At 32.7% G+C, this 20,567-nt stretch overlaps 1 protein-coding gene across 1 annotated transcript in view; it reads left to right on the top strand.

The window, feature by feature from the left end:
• Actr3 (actin related protein 3) overlaps nt 1-20,567 on the top strand; it is a 58,383-nt gene that overhangs the window by 31,916 nt on the left and 5,900 nt on the right. Inside the window, exons 4-9 of the mRNA XM_047544780.1 lie at nt 2,643-2,753; nt 5,135-5,230; nt 6,969-7,076; nt 9,643-9,786; nt 12,025-12,198; nt 20,445-20,537. Coding sequence (XP_047400736.1) covers nt 2,643-2,753; nt 5,135-5,230; nt 6,969-7,076; nt 9,643-9,786; nt 12,025-12,198; nt 20,445-20,537 — 726 coding nt within the window. The remainder of the gene's footprint in view (nt 1-2,642; nt 2,754-5,134; nt 5,231-6,968; nt 7,077-9,642; nt 9,787-12,024; nt 12,199-20,444; nt 20,538-20,567) is intronic.

The raw sequence follows: 20,567 nt of genomic DNA, 5'->3' as shown, positions 1-20,567 counted from the left end.
GGTTGTGCCTGTCTATGAACTTGGGAGGTCTTTCCATCTTCTGAGGTCTTCTTCAATTTCTTTCTTTTTAAAATTTTTTTGTAGTTCTAGGTGGACCGCATGCCTTTATTTATTTGTTTAGTTTTTTTTTGTGGTGCTGAAGATCGAACCCAGTGCCTCACATGTGCTAGGCAAATGCTCTGCCACTGAGCTACAGTCCCAGCCCTCAATTTCTTTCTTTAAAGTTCTGTAGTTTTTTTCATTATAGAGGTCTTTCACCTCCTTGATTAGATTTACTCCTAGGTATTTTATTATTTGTTTCTGTTGTGAATGGAATTATTTTCCTGATTTCTTTCTCAGCAGAAGAATCTCCTGCAAACAACATGTAGTTGGGCCTTGTTTTATAATCCATTCTGCCAACCTGTGTCTTTTAATTGGAGAATTGAGCCCACTTACATGTTATAGAGAGATGTTAGTTAATTTTCTTAGAAAATTTTTATATCTCCTTTGATTTTGAAGGATAGCTTTTCTAGATATAGCAAATGATAGTTACTTTCTATCAGGACTTGAAACACTTATTATTCTAAGCCCTCCTGCTTTTAGAGTTTGTGCCAAGAAAACAAAAGTGGTTTTGCTTGACTTGCCTCTAAATGTGACCTGTGTTTTTCTCTTGAGGCTTTTAAAATTCTATCCTTGCTTATTTTGTATGTTAGGTATTTTAATTATATTATGTCCTGGAGAAGTTCTTTTTTGATGTTTATTTGGGTTTCTGGATCCATCCTGTGTGTGGATTTCCATCTTAGTCTCAAGGTTTGGAAAATTTTGTTATTTCCCTGAAGAGGTTATCCATTTGATTAACTTGCTACTCACAGTCCTTCTCAGTTCCAGTGATTTTTAAATTTGGTCTTAATGTTGTCCCAGAGTTCTTGTGTATTCCGATAATGGTTACTTACTTTGTTTTTTTTTAATTCTGTCTGAATGTTCAAGGCTGGCCACTTTGTCTTCCACCTCTGAGATTCTGTCTTCAGCATGTTCTGCTCTATTAGACTTTCTTTTCATATTTTTTAGAGATATATTTTATTCATTTATTTGTATGTGATGCTGAGAATCAAACCCAGTGCCTCACCCATGCTAGGCAAGCGCTCTACCACCGAGCCACAACCCCAGCCCTCTATTAGAGATTTTCAATTGAATGTTTTGATTTATTTTGTCTTTTATTTCCAGTTAACAATAGAAATTTCTTCTTCCCTGTGACTTCCTTTCCTGATGATTTAACTGTGCTCTCATGGGCACCCAAAAAGGGGAAAAACTTAACCTGTTTACTTGGGCAGTGTTTACTTTGCTATGGTCACTGGGTTTCAGGGCCTTGAATGGGATTGACTTCTTCTCGTCTCAACATTTGCCACATCTACAGATTTCCCTCCTGTTTTTATTTTAGTCTACCATTTCTCTCCATTTTCAAGCTTATGTCCCCTAGAAGTACTGCTCTTTACCTCCCCTTCTTTTTATCTTCCTATTTTTTCTTTCCCTCTTCCATTGAGTCATAAATTATCTAAGTATGTTGTATTTTACAATTGTTTTAAGGATTTTCTGATTGTAATCATAACTGTTCAAGATCTAGAGCAAATCTAACAATCCAGAAATTTTTCTTGTGCCTACTCCCACAATTACCACCTCAGCCCTTCCAAAAGGTAAACATTATTTTGACCATTATCATCTTAGTTTTTGACATTGCTCTTGCCTAATTTGCAGTTTTCCTTCTTCGTACTTCTTTTCTTCCTTTATCTCATTATTCATTAATGAATGACTACCAGGTATAAAAATCTTTGCAACTTTGCTAAGTGCTGATAATACTTTAATAAATAAGAAAAATTGTTTCTATGACTTGAAGTGTGGTAGAAAGGGAGATTTTGAAGAAATTATTGAAAGTTTATGGAGGAAGTGAGGAAAAATGAAGCCTAGGATGTTCTAGGAGTGTATCACAGTAGTAGATAACCTATTTTGGGCATTCAGGAAAGCCCTTGAGAAGTAAACTGTTAAACTAGAGCTTAAAGAGTGAAATAGAAATTTGCTAGGTGAGTTATGCAAGCAAAGTTGTTTTTAGGTGGAGAGGCTAGAATGCAAGAAGGCTTTAAAGTTTGAGGGAGACTAAAGCGTAAACTAATTCAGGCCTGAAGTGTGTAGAATGAGATGGAAACAAGTGAGAAGGTTGGAGACCAGGAAGAAGTGTTGTAATTGTTGTTAGACCCTGTTAAAGAATTTTCTCTTAAACAGGAATGAAGAAATTATGATAAACTGATTTTTATAGCCTTAATTTTTGAATGGACTAAATTTTCCCATTACAAAATATTAAAAAATCTGAAAAGTCTAGTACAACAACCTTTGTCTAGATTTAACATTTTTTAACATTTGATATACTTTTTTATTGAACCATCTGAATATACATTATGGAAGAAATTTTATTTATTTCTAAATACTTAAGTATCTACCTCCTAAGGATGATCTGTATCCAGCATCATTAGCATACCTAAGGAACTATATACTAATACCCACTAACAATCTAATATTCCCCAGAGTATTTTTAATAGTTTCATTAATTTTTTAATATAATTTGTGTTTTTTTTTTTTTTTTTTTTTTTTTTTTTGTTTTCATGTCTTAATAGTGGCCAATTCGCCATGGTATAGTTGAAGATTGGGACTTGATGGAAAGGTTTATGGAGCAAGTGATCTTTAAATATTTAAGGGCAGAACCTGAAGACCATTATTTTCTTTTGGTAAGTACAAATTATTGATTTTACTGGTGAAAATTTTGAAGAAACATTGGGAATATTTATGTCATACCTGTATCACCAGGAGGTACTTTATTGTTTTAAATTGTCATGTCTAAAAACCTTTGTTATTAAACTGTCATGTTTAAGACCATCTAGTTACAGGCTCCAATAGAGCAATAATATGTCCAAAACCAAAGTATAGGCATTTAAGAAGAACTTTTGATAATTAATACATAATCTGTATGATGGGTCAGTATGTAATGTTCAGAAAAATGTTGGAAACTTGAGGTATTTTCCTTTTTTTTTTAAATGAACCTGTGGTACTTTCCTATTTTAAAAATAGACTGATTATCATTTCCTTGTTTGTTCATAAGTTTTAAACTTTTTTCATTTTATCAAAGTTCATAGCTTAAAAACATCAAATGCCTTTATAAGACCTAAAGCAAAGAAATAACACTTTTCTCTCCCACATCTTTCAACTCTTTATTTGTATTTCTCAGAGGCAAATGTATTTAATTTTTGAAAAATTTCCCTGATAGTTATTTCATTAATTTAAACAACATATTTCATCTATTTCTTGTGTTTGTTTTTGTTTTTTTATAATAAATACTAACTTCCTAGTACAAGTAGATGTATGATATAGTTTGTTCCGCCTTTGGTTTTGATAGCTGCATTTATCTTTGGTCCTTATTCAGATACCTAACATGACTTATCAACCTGGAAAGTTTTCTCATGCCCTTTCTTAATTTTTGCCCCTATACCTTGGAGGCAAACTTTTTTTTTCCTCTTCTAGTTTGCGATTAATCTTGCCTTTATTTGAGTTTCACATAAATGGAATCAAAGAGGATATGCTCTTTGGTAAAACTTCCTTCACTCAACATGTTTCTTGATTTTGACTATTACAATTTGGATATTGTGAACATTCTTTTACAAGTCTTTTTGTGAACGTATATTTTTACTTCTTGTGTAAATATGTACATATGGAATAGCTGTGTCATAGGTTAGGTGCATGTTTTGTAGGATACTCTTAGAACTTTTTCTAAGGAGTTGTACCTTTTAACACACCCACCAACAATGTGTTGGTGATCTGATTGCTTCTACATTCTATCCGACATTTGGTGTGTCAGTCTTTTTAATTTTAGCCATTCTTGTGGGTGTATAATACTTCTCATTTTGGTTTTAATTTGCATTTTTCTGATGACTAATGATGTTGAACACTTTTTCTTGTGTTTATTAGCTATTTGGTTATTTTCCTTTGTAACGTTCTCTGATTATATTTTGTTTTATATAGAAATTTTCTTTTTTGGGGAGTTTATTATTTTAACTACTTCCTGTTTTTTAGTTTGCTTAATTTTGTGTGTACTTATCACAAAATTATCTTTAAACTTTAGAATGTAGTTGCATAGTTCTTCTATGTGAGTTTAAATACAGCAAGGAGTTTACCTGTTAAAGGTTTTATTTATGGGAAAAAGTCTACTTCTTATCTTTTACTTTATAATGAACTTCCAAAACAGACAAAGATTTAATTTGTAATTAATTCAAGTTTTGTCACTATTATTTTTTGTGATTTATACTCTGAATTTAAGGAATCACTCCTTATCTCATAGAGAATTCATCTTATTTCTTAAATTGGAAAGTTTTGCTTTTCACATTTAAATATTGGAGATACTGCAAAGGTTTGAATTGTCAAATCATTCTCATAAGTATAAGTGTCAAACTGAGGTCCATGAGGTAAACACAAGGATCATGATTGCCAGTGCTGTTCCCCAAGTTCATCCTTGCCTCTGATCTAGACTCAATCTGTGAGGTTTCTGAGTGATGTATTCTGTCTACATAATTTAAACAAGAGCTGTGTAAACCATCTCTATTTGATACTCCTAGTGGTTATATAACAACATTTTCCAGGAAGTTCTGCTATTAAGCCTGTGGAATCTTAGCTTATTTGCTACACTTTTAGGCAAAGCAGAAGTGTTCTGTTTAAAACATTACTTAGATGGGGATTCACCTGCTAACAAGTACCTGGTATTTGTTTGCCTAGAGGTCAGTCATTACCATGTTAAGTTGATTGATTAGACTATCTTGACCTTCCCTCTTCTCTTTCCCCCCTCATTCTCTTTCTCCTTCTACCTTCTTTCTCAATATTTTTAAAATTCATTTGAGTGGGGTGATATAGTATTTGTTTTTTTAAGTATGATTAGCCATATTATTTTCATACATTTTGTTTGAATTTTCTCTAGTTTTCCTTGGGTTTTTGTGTCTTGTACCCATAAGCTTACTGCCTTTTAAATACAATGCTTGAAATAAACTATTTATCATTTTAAAATTATCAAGTTATTAGAATTGCCTAATATCTTCTCTTTAAAATGTTTTCCAATTCAATATAGACTGAACCTCCACTGAATACTCCAGAAAACAGGGAATATACTGCTGAAATAATGTTTGAGTCCTTCAATGTACCAGGCTTGTACATTGCTGTGCAGGTAATAAATTCTATCTTTTTAAGTTTGACTTTTAAATTTTAATCTGGTTTATTCTGCTCCTAAAACATAATTTTTCCTTTTTTTAATGAAAGCTTAAAAATAACCTTAGAAGCATACCATAGAATTCTCCTGAGTTTAATTTATAAACAGTATTATAGGAAATGGAGCTGTTTATTCAGAAAAGGAGAATTATTAAAGTAAGTTAGTTAATGGTCTTTGGATAGTTCAAGAACTTTTATAGAATAAAAATAAGGAAACTAATGTTTGTCAAATGTATACTCCATGCCTAGAACTTTACAATTTGCTTATCCTTGTAATGTGTTTATCATGGTCTTTTTGATTTTGGGATTTTTTTTGGCGGGGGGGAGGCACTACAAGGGATTGAACACAGGGCTACTTAACCTCTGAGGTACATCCCTAGCTGTTTTTAAATTTTATTTTGAGAAGAGCCTTATAAGTTGCCGAGGCTGTCCTTAAATTCGTGATCCTTTTGCCTCAGGCCCTCAGGTTGCTGGGACAGGAGTGTATCACCATGCCTGGCCATCATAGTCTTTTTAAAATTGGCTTACCTTTAGGTATGACTCACTCATTGTGCCCCTCTGTATCTTGTATATTCTAAACCTGTAATATTTTATCACAATTTGTTTATATATCTTTATGAAATACCTTCTCTCACCCATCAGGATTAGAACATTCCTCTTGTTAAATATTAATTTTGTAGCATATGTAATACCTGACATATCACAAATGCTTTATATTAATTCATGATCCCTAATAATTATATTTATTTGTATTTCCATTTTTCGTAGAGGCAAAAATCCTAAAACTTAGAGGTAGCTTATTCAGAGTTAAATGGTTGATGTGAGCTGAGGTCTGTCTGACTGCTTTTTCCTGAGATCAGACTTGAGTTTTTATTACTCCAGGGTAGAAAGCACCAATACATGATAATTATTGGTATAATTATTTTGGCTTGGATAGCAAAGAACTTTCTAATTTTAGTGCAACCCATAAAGTTAATGAGCTGCTTTTTATGCTCTATTGCTAAAAGTATTTAAGGAGTTATATGTACTTTTATCAGGAATTTTATTGTAAGGCATTCCATCTTGAGTTGAAGACCCTTTTTAATTCTTTGAATAATTTCTTACTTTTGAACTTTTTTAAAAAAAGAATTGTTTTGTATTGGCTATGCCAAAGATTTGTTTGTTTTAATAGAAAAATGGCATCTCGTCATCTTTGATTCCTATTCTCCCCACACACACTTTTTTTTTTGGTACAATATAGTTGTTTGTTTACTAGTAAATATTGCACTGGCTTTTTAAAACTATGTTATAGAGTTCTAAATGTATGCTGCTACTGACTAATTCTGGTGGTTGGATGATTTTATCCTTTGTATCTTTGTGGTTTGTAAGGGGCTAGCCCATGTAAATGCATTTTAGGTTCTAGCACTTTAGTACTATAGTAGTTCACATTACTGCTCCTTACGTTTTCACTTTAGGAAAAGAATGACTCACTAAAATTTGTAAAATTTATAAATATGCTCCTAAAAGCATAAATAAACCCGTACATTTCTCAGTGAAATGAAGAAAGTAATTTTATTGTGTAATGTAAAATTTGTGTATTTTCTTTATACAGATTCTACATTTAATAAAGTTGAATAAAGTTCTCCATTTAACTACTTTTTCCTAAAAACTCTTGTTTTTGTTTTTATTTTTTACCTGTCTTAATTCTTTTTTTTAAGGCTGTTCTTGCCTTAGCTGCATCCTGGACCTCAAGACAAGTAGGAGAACGGACATTGACTGGTACAGTAATAGACAGTGGAGATGGTGTTACTCATGTTATTCCTGTGGTAAGTATAGCTAGAAATTACTGAACAGAGCATGCAATAACACATTAAAGCTAAATTATGAATAAATATCACTTTTTAAAAACTTTAAATATCATACCTTAAATTTGTTGTACTTTGTATAATTTTGTAAATAGCTTGCAAAATGTTAGCCCCAATATCAAGCCAGTATCAAGGGTTAAGGATCAAGGTGTTTGGTAGAGTTAGCCTCTCTTCACGCTCATAAATAGCCATCTTTTTTTTTTGATCTTCATATGCTTTTTCCCTTGCATGTATCTATGTCTTAATCTCTTCTTATAAGGACCCAAGTCGTATTATTAGGGGAAATGACCCTAATTACTTCATTTTAACTTAATGACTTCTTTAAAGACCTTAAATATAGTCATGTTCTGAAATACTGGGGGTTAGGACTTAAACATGTGAATTTGAGGTGTTTGGAAGGTAGAATTAAGCCTATAGTAACTAATCAATTATCATTAAAAGAGATTTTAGGAAAAAAAGATTTTTTTTTAATTTTCTCATTTTAATTTACTCATTTCTAGTATTCTTTATATCTTTGTGAAGACCCAGATTTCCATCTACTACTGTTCCTTCTTCCTAAACTATGTCCTGTAACATTTCTTTTTTTTTTTTCTTTTCTTTCCATTTTTGAGACAGAGTCTCACTTGTTTCCCAGACTGATCTTAAACTCTGCTCAGCTCACATTTGGAAAGTGTTCATTATTTCTTCACATATTTTTCTGTCTCTTCTTTTGCATACTGACATTGAACCCACGCTGGGCAAGTACTGTACTTTTGAGCAATATTCCCAGCCCTTTTAGTTTTTGTTTTGAGATGGGTCTCAATAAGTACCCAGTCTGGCCTTGCTTGATTTAGTGATCTTGTTGCTTTAGCCTTCTAAATAGCTGGGGTTTTAGTCGTGTACCCTCATGCCCAGCTCTTATCTTTAAGAACTCCAGTTACATTATATGCATAGAAGGCTGATTGACAGTGTCTCATAGTTAACTGATGCTCTGTTCATTTTTCCTGTTTTTTTCCCCTTGATTATTTTGAATCATTTTTATTACATAGTTTTTATTGCCATGTCTTCAAATTCACTATTCTTTTATCTTCATTCTAATCTAATGTAATCTCATGTAATGTATTTTTTATTTCAGACCTGTTGCTTTTTTCCTTAGAAGTTCTATTTGGGTGTTTTTATATCCTTTCTTTCTTTTTTCTTCATGTTAATCTTTCCATTGACCTTCTTAATTATATGGGTTATATAGTAGCTTTTTAACAGCTTTGTCTACCAGTTATATCATTTTTATCATTTTGTTTTTCTCTTGGGCAGGTGTTCCATTTTCCCACTTCCTTGAATATTAATAATTTTTTTATTATGTACTGCATGTTTACATGGTTGGGTCTAGTATTTTTGGAATCCTTTAAATATTTTTGTGTTTTTTCCTGGGACACAGTTATTAGGAATCTGTTCCTTTCAGGTGTTCCTTTTAAATGTCATTTAAGTAAGTCCAGAATAGGCTTTTTGTATATGGTTGATTTGTCCCTGTTTTTGAGGCAGTACCTTTCTGAAGACTACTTAATGTCCTGTGCTTGAGAATGTCTTTAAACTCTGGCTAGTGGGAACAGGAACTATTCTGGTAATTTGTGAGTTCTGGAGGTCCTTCTCTCTGCTCCTTTCCTTTGGCCTTGATGATTTTCTCACATGAATATGCTGATTAAGTAGCCATCTAAAATGGGATACTCCCTTAAGTATGGTAACATGACTGACAAACGTTAGCCACCTTGACCTCCCTGAACTCTAAATTTTATATCCTAACATTATCAAGCTCTGTATGGGTCTTCCTCTCCCAGACATTAGCAGAGCATTCACCTTGTTTCCCTTTTCTTAGGAGTCACTACCCTATTCTGCTTGTTGTCTAATGTCTGAAAACCTGTATTTAATAGACTTTATTCAGTTTTCTATTTTAAATTGAAAGGATAAATCTGATCCCTAATATTCTATCATGACCAGATAAAGACGTCCCTTATGTTCTTTGTTCCTGAAATTTAATTTTTGTTACATTTCGTTATATTTGTGAATGATATCAGTATATTTGTGCATTTGTTCTGTGGAATTTAGCTAATTTAGTACTGTGATGTTGTGTGGATTACCTCAGACTTGTGAATGGAATGCTTTATTAGGAAAACAATGTCCACTTGAGTTAATGATCAATATTTTTGTGATATAATCTAATATTGTTTGCTGAATTTATTAAATATATAAAATGTTCTGATACAGTTTGCTGTTTAAACTATGTTGATTCATTTCAAATCATGATTATAAACTAGTCAATTGAATAAATCTAAGTTTCTGCCCATTTGTACACATAATTTCTGTGTAGTATTATAAATTCTATGATATAGTGTGATGAATGCAGTTTACTTAGATGAAGAATTCTGTGGTAAAGCATTTCTTGAGAATGCAAATATACTAACTTGAGAAATTGGTCTTTAATGGTTTGTTTTTTAGTTTATAATACTTCTCAAGACATAGAAAGTAAACTTGGTATCTTTCCATCCCCATGTAGGCTGAAGGGTATGTGATTGGCAGCTGTATTAAACACATTCCAATCGCAGGACGAGATATAACATATTTTATTCAGCAGCTGCTGAGAGACCGAGAAGTAGGCATCCCTCCAGAGCAATCCCTGGAAACTGCAAAGGCAGTAAAGGTAACCTGTAGTAACAGAAGTATAATATGGTTAAAAATTAAAATCACGTATATGACAGCATGAAAGAAATTCTCAGTGAGGAACAGTACTTTAACAAATTTTTTGTAATCAGTTATGAGTACTCTTAATTATATTTGTTTTCCCTGTATTTCATGCAAGGAACATTTTTAAGGATTATCAACTCTTTGCATATTATTTCCCTATTTCACATTTGAGAGGACTAACGTAAGATGTTTTAACCAATGACTTAAACATACAGTTTTGTGATTATTCCTTTTATTAAAAGTGAATAATTATTTCACTCGAGTTATTACATCTCAGTTTATTCACTGAATTCTTTGTTTTAATCCTGATGGTTTTCTGCTATTAAAATTATTTTGATGTCATTGATTTGGGCAATAGCATGAAATGCATTGTTGGACTCAAGAGGTATGAAACAAGAAAAATGTGAAGGCTGTGTAAGGTATTTTGTTAATTTTCTTTGTATATAATTCTTCATTATATCAATGTTTCATGCAAAGCATCAAAAATTACCTAGCATTGCTTTTCAAATTTCTTCTTTGCCAATATAACTATAAAATTTCAGTCTGTCACATGTTTTGAATATGTAAAAGCAAAACTGCCTTCACAAAAATAACTTCATTTTTTTGCCTCTTTGTGTGTTTATAGAGTTTTCCTTGCTTTTTAAATCTTAGGAATGAAGATGAATGAACCGCTTCCTAGGTTGTAAAGAAATTACTAAATGGCTTCCAAAAGTTACTCTGAGTTGGTAACTTAATATATAAAAAAATTAATGTGGAAACTACTGTTTCAACTTCTTTGGAAAATCTGTGACATTAAAATAAAGCAAAACAAAAAGCCACTAGAGATTTAAGTTTATCCCAGGGAAGACTGATGTTCAGTCTGGATATTTTTTAAGGAGCATAATTACCTTTTAACTCCCACTTTAGGTTTTGGAGAAAGACTTCATATATAAGATTATCAAGTTTTCCTTCTTTTTGTGGTATTCTTTCACTTGTCTTTTAATTATTAACAATAATGTTTGTGTCTTAGATAGAATCCTTGATATGTAAAATTATTTGAAATGTATGAATATTACTCAGGATTTTCTAGAGAAAACCAATAGGATACAGATAATATGAGAGGGGATTTATTAGTGGAATTAGCTCACATGATTATGAAGCCTGAGAAGTACCACAGCAGGCTATTTGCAAACTGGGTTCACTTAGATACTGGTTGTGTGGCTCAGTTCAAGTCCAAAGGCCTCAGAACCATAGTAGCTGATGGTGTAACTCTTAGTCCAGTTCGAAGCCTTGGAAACCTAGAAAAGCTGCTAATGCTAGTTCTGGAGTCCAAAGTCTGGAGTCTGATGTCTTCAGGCAAGAGAATAGGGTCCCGGTGAAAGAGGAGAGACAGAAAATTGCCTTTCCGTTACTTTTAAGTTCTGTCTGGGCCCCTTGCCAACTGAATGGTGACACCCCTACCCACTCCCCAAACACAGACACACTGAGGAGAGACCTTCCCCACAGTTTACCAGCTCACACAGCAGTCTTCTCTGGAAATACTCTCATAGATGGATATGAAGAAACAATGCTTTACCCATTCTCTGCTTATCCTTAAATCCAGTCGAGTTGACACTAAAAGTAACCATCACAGTATGAAGCTGTTAGTCAGGAGTTTATTAATTTCAAATGAGATATTTTTGATGGAAAGTTACTTAAGACATATAACCAAATATTCAATAATTCAGTCTTGCAGATAATAGCAAAACAGAGTAATTCATATGTCCATCCTTTTTTCTTTGTTCATTTACTTAGAATCAGTTTTGTTCCAGATAGGTATTAAAGATCTATACTGATTTGTATGGTAGCAATTATTAATTATTTTTCTCTTTGTATACTTTGTTTTTCTTTTCTAGAACATAGTTGATTATTGAAATAGAAAATGTTGAGCGACTTTAATGCATGTTTTCAGGAGATAACATTAATATAGTAGAGTTGGACTCTTTAGTCTTTCAAATCTTAATTCTTTTTATATGTAAAGTCATTAAATATAGATGAGCTGTTTAAAAGTACTACACATCTAATAATCTAACAAAAGTTTTTCTACTCCTTAATTTTATTTTCTGAAATTATTTTTTCATTTGAGTTTCATTTACTGATAATACGCCTTCCTTTTCTACTTTCTCTAAAGCGATAGAAAAAGACTTAATTTTGTTTCTTTATTTGCTTTTTTAAGGAACGCTATAGTTATGTCTGCCCAGATTTGGTAAAAGAGTTTAACAAGTATGACACAGATGGATCAAAGTGGATTAAACAGTATACTGGAATCAATGCTATCTCAAAGAAAGAATTTTCCATTGATGTTGGTTATGAGAGATTCTTGGGACCTGAAATCTTTTTTCATCCAGAGGTAAGGTTTTTTTGGAAGATGGAATTGCTTTGAAATATTCAGCAGAAAATCAACTGGAAGATATTCAAAGAGCATTAATCTCAGAAACTTTGTTTACTATACTAAAATATAGTTAGTAATATTTTTCAAGGAAAAAATTAGTTTTTCTAAAACACATTTGGAAAAGTAAAACTTCTCTTATTTGTGGCTTATGGGATTCAAGGAAGAACACAGGAAATGGGGAGGCTCTTAAATTATTTATAATCATTTAAAATGTTGGGAAAGATTCTAGAAAACACTGCCCCAAGATAAAATGACCATTATACAAAGAATCTTCACTTGACTCTCATGAAGTATGTAACTAGTAGCAGGTCTCTCTCCATGAATGCTTAACAACATAAAGACTATCTTAAGAAAATGAAATAGGTACTTTTAATAGTAAAAAAAAAAATTAATAATTTGATATCTGAAATTTAACTTTATTAAAACTACTAATATTATCTACAGTGCTTATTCAGCATCAAGAATAATTATTTTAAGTGTTTATTCACTTAGCCAATATTAAGTGGATATGGTTTTATGGTCTGACTTTAATCATTGAATATTCAAAGTTGAAAAATTATTTATTTTGTACTTATTTAAGTCAAAGAATGAGATAAATTATTTAAATAGGTATAGTTGCTTTAATGAATGCATGTGTCTTTTGAGGGTGTAGGAGTAGAGAGTATCCAAGTCTGCTTGGGAGACTCAGGGCAATTTCTCAAAGGTAACAATTGATTGAATTCAGCTAAACAGTTGAATGGATATTTGTCAGGTATATGTGTTAGGAATGTATATTTCTGGCAGAGGCGATAAGCTGAGCAGAGGCCTAGGATATGAAAAAACTGGATAATAATAAGTATAGAGGAACAGAGTGGTAGGAGATGGATCCAGATAGCTATTTTGTGGACTAGGTTGTGAATGACAAATACATTCTTCAAGGGAGTTTGTTCAATTCATAGTTATGTAGAAATCTTCAGCATGGAAGTTACATAGATTAATGTACAATATGAGAAAGGTTACTCTGGCAGCACTGGTTTAGATGAATTGGAACAGAGGTATGAGTTGTGTTAAAAGGTGAGTTGATTGCAGTTTTTCAGATGAATAATGACTGTAGGTCAGTTAAAATGAGAAAAGAGGTGAGTGAAGAGTCAGTATGACTTAATAATCGCTTAGATGTGAGAGGAGAAAGAATATGAAGAATTTGATGATTATGAGGTTTACAACTTGAGCAGCTAGATGTACCATCCAAAGAAATTGCGAATGCTGAAGAGGAAAAGTAGGTGAGGTAGAAACAGATGAGTTTATGTATAACATCTTTAAAGAGGTGTAAAAAATTGGCACTTGAATTCTAAAGGTTTTGAATTGGTGTGATTGTCTTGGGGTGAGAATAGATGTGAAGTTATCACTACATGTGGCACAAAGGAAGAGACCAAGGAGAGGTGCAAAGTTGAAAGGTGACGAATCTGACCTTAGTGAATCCAGCACTTTATGGATAGGTAGAGTAAGAGGAACTTTCAAAGAATACTGACAGAGAGGATGATAGTTATAAAAATGAGAATATGTTAAGGAGGGGGATTGAATAGTGCCATTTGTTTCCATGAAGTAATGTTAGAGGACACTTGTGAAATGCATGTGGGTTTTTCAGCATCTGGGTTATTGGTGATGCCAGAGGAGCAGTTTCAATGAAGTGGTGTGAGAGAGTCAGCTTGTTGCATCTTAAGAGTTAATAAAGGTTTAGAAATCAACAGTATGGACTTTCTGGGGAGCAGGTGACTGAACAAAAAGGATAGTGGCTACGGGGAACTAGTATAGAAGTCAGTTGTAAAAATAAATCTGAGGATAGTTTTGAGTTTTAAAAGGGGTTACTCCATTGATAGGAGGAAAATGTGGAAATGGGATCTTCAGAGGATGGTAGGTTGTTGAGGAATTACATCATTTATAGTTCATAGTTTTATTTTTTTCCATGAAGTGGAATCAAGATGATGGATTGGGAGAAGAGATTGGACATAAAATTGGAGATTATAGAGAATAATAATAATCATAATCACTTTTTAGGGGAATTGAGAGGGTGAGGTGACTTGAATGCATATTAATATTAGTAGGGCACCCCCCCTTTTTTTTTAAAACTGACTGTAGTGAGATTAGGTACCCCAGACTTGTAGTCATGTAATAGTTCCTTTCTCCTGGGCCAGTATGGGAACACAGCAAAAGGACAAGACAGAGTTAGAGTGAATGACAGTGAATCTAGAAGATAGAATTAGAGGTAATAAAGGATGCACGCAGGTATTAGAGATCATGATGGATGGACGTAATTATAAATTGGTAGCAAATGAGTGAACACTAAAATGATAAGGAATTGTTCTCAAACTGGTATACTGGAGCTTTAAGGTTTCAGATGACACATTTTCTTTGCAGTTTCTTAAAAAAAATAATTAAAAATATGTATGCACGTAGTTTCAAAGGTCAGGTAACACTGACAAGTTTAAACCAAAACTATTTTAAGCTGGTCTAACTCCTTTGTGTTCTGCAGAATATTCACTAGTGCTTACTTAACTATTACTCTTGGTAATTACCTCCAGTTTTCCAAATACTTTGCTTGTATTGCTGTTTTTTAATATAGCAGTGTTAATTGGTTATTAGTCTCCTTTTATGTGAGTTAATTTCTATGTAGATTTTCTTTTTCCCTCAGTCTCTTCCTTGTGTTAGATTATTGTTATTAGGTAAATAAATAATTTTATAGTATTTATAGTATTATATCTGAATTTTTCACTTTTGAGGCAAATAGTAAAATGTGACTATTCTTAAAATTCAGCTTTTTCCAAATTTTTGCCTTGTTTATTATTACTGTTCATTCATTCATTCATTCATTCACTGAAGTTGAACTTAACTACCTAGTTATACAAAGTCTGGAAGAGGACTTGAGTGTCTTATTTTGTGTATAAAAAATTTTAAGTTTTATGAAAACTACTACTCATTAATTTTTATTTTTAAATTTTCTTAAAAGTCTCACTTGTATGTTTTTTGTTTTGTTTTTATTTATTTATTTATTTTTTGTACCAGGGATTGAACCCAGGGGTACTTTGCCACTGAGCCACATCCCCAGTCCTTTTTTAATGTTTTATTTAGAGACAGGTTCTCACTGAATTGCTTAGGGCCTCACTAAATTGCTGATGCTGGCTTTGAACCTGTAATCCTCCTGATTCAGCCTTGCAAGATATACAGGTGTGCGCCATTGCACTTGGCTTGTATGGTTTCTTATACCTTCAGTTCCTGAGCTTTAGTGAATCGGTTCACTTCTTACCACTTTGCCTCCATAGTAGCAATTAGGCTATTGGATATTATTAGGCTATTAGGATATTCCCTTTTTAGGATATTCCCTAATTAGGCTATTAGGATATTCCCTTTTTGTACTTTAAAAAAGATTGAAATGTTTTATTCCTTGTTTCTTTGCCTCCTCTTTTATCTTTGGACATTGACCTTTCCTTTTAATTCTCTTGTTATTTTATGGGGGATTCAAGAAGGTATATGGAGTTGGAAGTTAGGGCACATTTTCCTATATGAGTGTTTAAAATAGAAGTGGATTCAAGGTCACTTGAATTAAGAAAAATTGATTGTGTTATAGTTGACGTGTTGGAGAAATACTAAAACCTCAGCTTGAGGGTAGGGATTAGAGAATTGCAGAAGGTCCTGAATCAGAGTCTCAGTTGAATAGGATTATGACAAAAATAGATAACAGTGTAGAAGATAGGAGATAATCTGGGCTTCAAAGGATGAAGCATTTAAGTGGACTGCTTTTGACAGATCAGCTTTGCTTAATGTCTTGGCTCTTTTTTTAAAGTTTTAAGATTTAATTTTTTATTGATGCATTATAATAGTGGGATAGATTAGTGGGATATATTGTTGCATATTCATACATGGCACATAATATATTAACTATCTTAAAAACCTTGAAACATTAGGTATGTAAATGAGGTGTTTTAGTTGTATCATGTTTAGGAATCAGATAGTTAACTGGATTATCATGCTGTGAAGGTTTCTTAATCATTTTCCCATTAATTTAAATAACCCATATTGTTTGGTATACATTTTCCCTTCATTAAATTTTTAATAAACTTCAAAACATTTTATTCTCTATAGCTTTACTTTGCTTAAAAGTAATTTCTTCTGTAAGAAATGTTTTTCTCTTTTTCTGAAGTTTTTAAAAATACGTTATATGTATGCATGTTGTTTAAATAAGTCCTAATTCTTACTTAAGTTAATTTTAGCATAAACTAGGAGCACCTTGCATGTTTATTTTTCACTCTTAGAAATAACCACTTTAAACTTTCCTAATTGAGATTATTTTGGTGATTGCCTGTATACTGTGAACTGCTTGATTATTTTACAATTCAAATACTTTTTGGTTTTAGGCATTTTGCATTTGATTTGAAATATCTTCTCAGGCTATTCAGAAGCAGAGTTTTTTCATCTAGTTTCTGGAATACATGATATGACCCAGTCTGAACCTGCTTCCTTCTGCAGTTGATACAGAGCCTCATATTCCTTCACCATTCCTCCAGTATTCCTTTTCCTCTCTCTCTTTGGATCCCTTTTTTCTACATCCTGTGTCTTTTTCATTCATACTCTCACTTTTTGGGTAGAGATTTTCTGCTAGTAAGGGTATCGAATAAAGGAGGATGGGAGAGGAAAAATTTTAAGACACCTTACATGTCTAATATGCATTTATTTTGTCTTCATACTTGCTTGATAGCTTGGGCATAGAATTCTAGATTGAAACTAATTTTCCTTCAGGATTCAGGAAGCCATTGAGTAATTGCTTTTTAGTATGACCTGGAGTTAAAAAATTCTGATTTCTTTGTATAGGACTTATTTTTTAATATTTTTTTTTCTGCATGTACTTGTAGGCTCTTTCCATTGTACCCTAGCATTTTGAAGTTAATTTCTACAACTTTACCTACTCAGCCTTCCAGTGATTTTTTTTTTTTTTTCCTCCCCTTTCTGGCAACAATTTTAATTCTCAGAGCCTCCCCAGCCCCCACTTTTGCTACTGTTTTATGCTCCTTTGTTCCTGTTTCATGGTATTCATATGTTCTGACACTCTGAGGATATTAATCACAGTTGTTCTTTTTTTCAAGTTATCATGTTGCATAGTTTACGTTGAAGTTACTTTTTCTCTATTTCAGTTACCTTATTTTTGTGGTAGAGACATTTGCATGACACTGACTTAGGAAGGGATACTAAAGTCTTGACTGGAGACCTGAGCTATCTATATAGGTAGTACTTGTCAACTGTAACCTTGTCTTTAGGGGAATGCCATATGTGTTTAAATCTTTCTGGATTCCCAGGGAAGTCTCCTGTCTAGAGGGTAATAGTTGGCAGACAGAGAGGAAAAGAGCTTGTGTGTGTGTGTGTGTGTGTGTGTGTGTGTGCCCAGTAGTCTGCATATCTTCACTTAAACCCACCCCATCTGTTGTGAGACATACTTCTGAAAGTAAAGTTTTCTTCCCTTTAGAGAATAGAATAAGTTTTTTTCCTTGAATGAGGAGGAGGCATTTAGTGGGCTTATTTTGAGAGAATCTGGGATTTTAATGATCTCTCAGAGAGACTTTCAACCCATTTTTATCCCTGCCTTTCAACCACCACCTCACTTCACTGGCTACCAGGTGCTGTCAGTTCTTTGGAGGAATTTGTTTGTAAAATGGCTTAGTTCTTGTTTTAAATCACTGATGATGTCTCCTTGACTTCTTTTACATCATTGATGGTTTATTAAGTGTTTTGGAGGATATGCAACATCTTGTCCATCTGCTTCCCAGCTTACCAAATTTTGTTGCTGTATTTCCTATTTTTTTGTTCTGTTTATACTATTTAGATTTTAGCCTTCATAAAAATTATTAGTTCTTTTTACAAAAGTTTTGAGAGAGAAAATTAGATATATATGTTTAGTTCTCTGTTTTCCCAGAATAGACCTATTTTTTTGTATCACATGAACTGTGTCACTTCCCAAGTGAGTTTTAAGATTGTTTTTCTTATAATTTTAGATACTTCTATATTCTAGTTTCCTTATCACTTAAAGGATTCATTTGGTATTTTCTTTGGGTTATAGTACTGGCATGTGAACTGTCCAGGACTTGAACACTGAAGATAAAATTATGAAAGAGTTAGACATTTACCTTCAATCTGCTTAGTTCACCACAAATGCTAAAAGGAAGAATGGGTTTGGCACTCCCCCCCACCTTTGTACCAGAAATCAAACCCAGAGTCACTTAACCACTGAGCTGCCACATCCCTAACCCTTTTTAAAAAATATTTTTTGAGAGAGGATCTTGCTAATTTGCTTAGGGTCTTGCTAAGTTGCTAAGACTGGCTTGGAACTTGTGGTACTCCTGCCTCAGCCTCCCAGGCTGCTGGGACTACAGGTGTGCATCACCATGCCTGCCCTAATTTTTTTTTTATTTAAAGGAAATAAAATTTTTAAAGTTTTAAACTTTTTAAATTCTCAAGTTTTAAACTTTTAAATTCTCTTAGTATAGGACATATTTGTACTACTATGTTTATTTGTGTTTGTTCACTATTCCTCACAATTTTTTAGAGAGAACAGATATTTCTTCCTTAGCAGCCTCTTATGTTCTCAACAGCAATTTTTTATAGCCTGCTCAGGGAGTAGTTGCGGGGAGGACTGATCCCTTTCATTGAAGATGGAAGAAAAGGCCTAAAATTATTTTAGAGACCCTAGGTTGAGCTTATTAAAGTATTGAATAACAGCTAAAAATTTGTTATCAATAGGTTTATTGTTTTCCTCCCTTTATTTACTTAAAAAATATTCATTGCTTCCTTATTACATACCGTTCTGATTCTTTCTTGGGCTTTTGCAACACAACACTGTGAACTTTTTCTAAAGATAGGCTCAAGTCACACTTCATTTCTTTCTGTATCAGACTTTCTGTGGGTGGATCTAGGATATGCAAATATTAAAAGGGTCTGTAAAGTTTTTGTTTCATATGTTCATTCCTCATTAAAAACTGGAAAGGATATGCAGGTATATCAGAGGAAGGGAGGGTCCTATTTTTGCCTTTCACTTGCTCATAGTAGGGTTCATGAACTATCTTATAGGAAGGGAAAGAATTCTGGGAAGGTTAATTTGTGTTTGTGTATGTATTTGTGTCACTGTTTTAGGTAAATACTGAAGAGTGTGATGAATAGGGCAATGTGGAGAATTTATAAGTTCTGTATTAATAAGTTGATAGGATAAAATTTTTTAAATGAATAGCACAGAGCATTTTCTGTCAGATTGTTGATATTTTCTTGAATAATTAATATGTACCAATAAGAATTTTAAAATTTGTTGATAATTTGTTTATATCTTTTTTTTAAAAACTAGAACAAATGCCAGGTAGTCTTGTTAACATATCACTGTGGGATCATTAAAGCATAATGTTTTGAAAACTGAAAGCTCTTTAAGATTTCATAGTCTAAAAGTTAGTAAAGGTGGTTCAAGGTCACAAATGTAGTCATGGAAAATAAGATTCTGCTCATTCCATGTAATAATTAACTAAACCATTCTCTGCCTGCATGTGAGCTTGTCTTTAAATGACATTTAGAGCCAGCTGAGTTGAACTGCTTTACACATGTGCTTGTGCACAGATGATTGTGACAGCTCTTCATGTGTTGATTTTGGAGTTACAAGTAAAATTTAGCAAGTTGACCAATTAAAAAATACAGAATCTGTAAATAATGAGAATAGACTGTCAATTTATTTCATTACTATTGATGAACTTACAGTTTTCACTTTTGTAAGCAAGTATGCAGTGAATCTGTTCTTGGGTAATAGTGCCTGTGTAGGAGTTTCTCCAGGGTTTGTTCCAAGAAGTGCAGTTATGTGCATTTAAAATTTTATTAGCTATTACCAAATTGTTTTCCATAGTGTTTACATTGATGTATGTATTGTAACAGTATGTAAGAGTTCCTATTACCCTTTGGTTTACCATTTTGTGTATGTATGTCTTTTTACATATTTAATATTTAATATAGTTACGAAATGATATATAATGCCATTAATTTATTTGCATTTCTTCTGTGATCTGTTTTAAACATGTTTATTTGAATCTGTTATAGAACAGAATTTATAGTTTCTAAGACTTTGTTTTTGAATGGTATACTTTTTTTGTTGTGACATTTACAGTAATAATCTGATCTCTCTCATATATCCAAATTTACTTATTTTTTAGTTTGCTAATCCAGACTTTACGCAGCCTATCTCAGAAGTTGTAGATGAAGTAATTCAGAATTGTCCTATTGATGTCAGACGTCCTCTCTACAAGGTCAGTATTTATAGCAAAATTGATATTTAA

This window comes from Sciurus carolinensis, chromosome 3 (assembly GCF_902686445.1).
Source record: "Sciurus carolinensis chromosome 3, mSciCar1.2, whole genome shotgun sequence".
Classification (NCBI taxonomy): Eukaryota; Metazoa; Chordata; class Mammalia; order Rodentia; family Sciuridae; genus Sciurus; species Sciurus carolinensis.
Note: the sequence above shows the minus strand (reverse complement) of the source record. Positions and strands in the feature narration are given on the sequence as shown.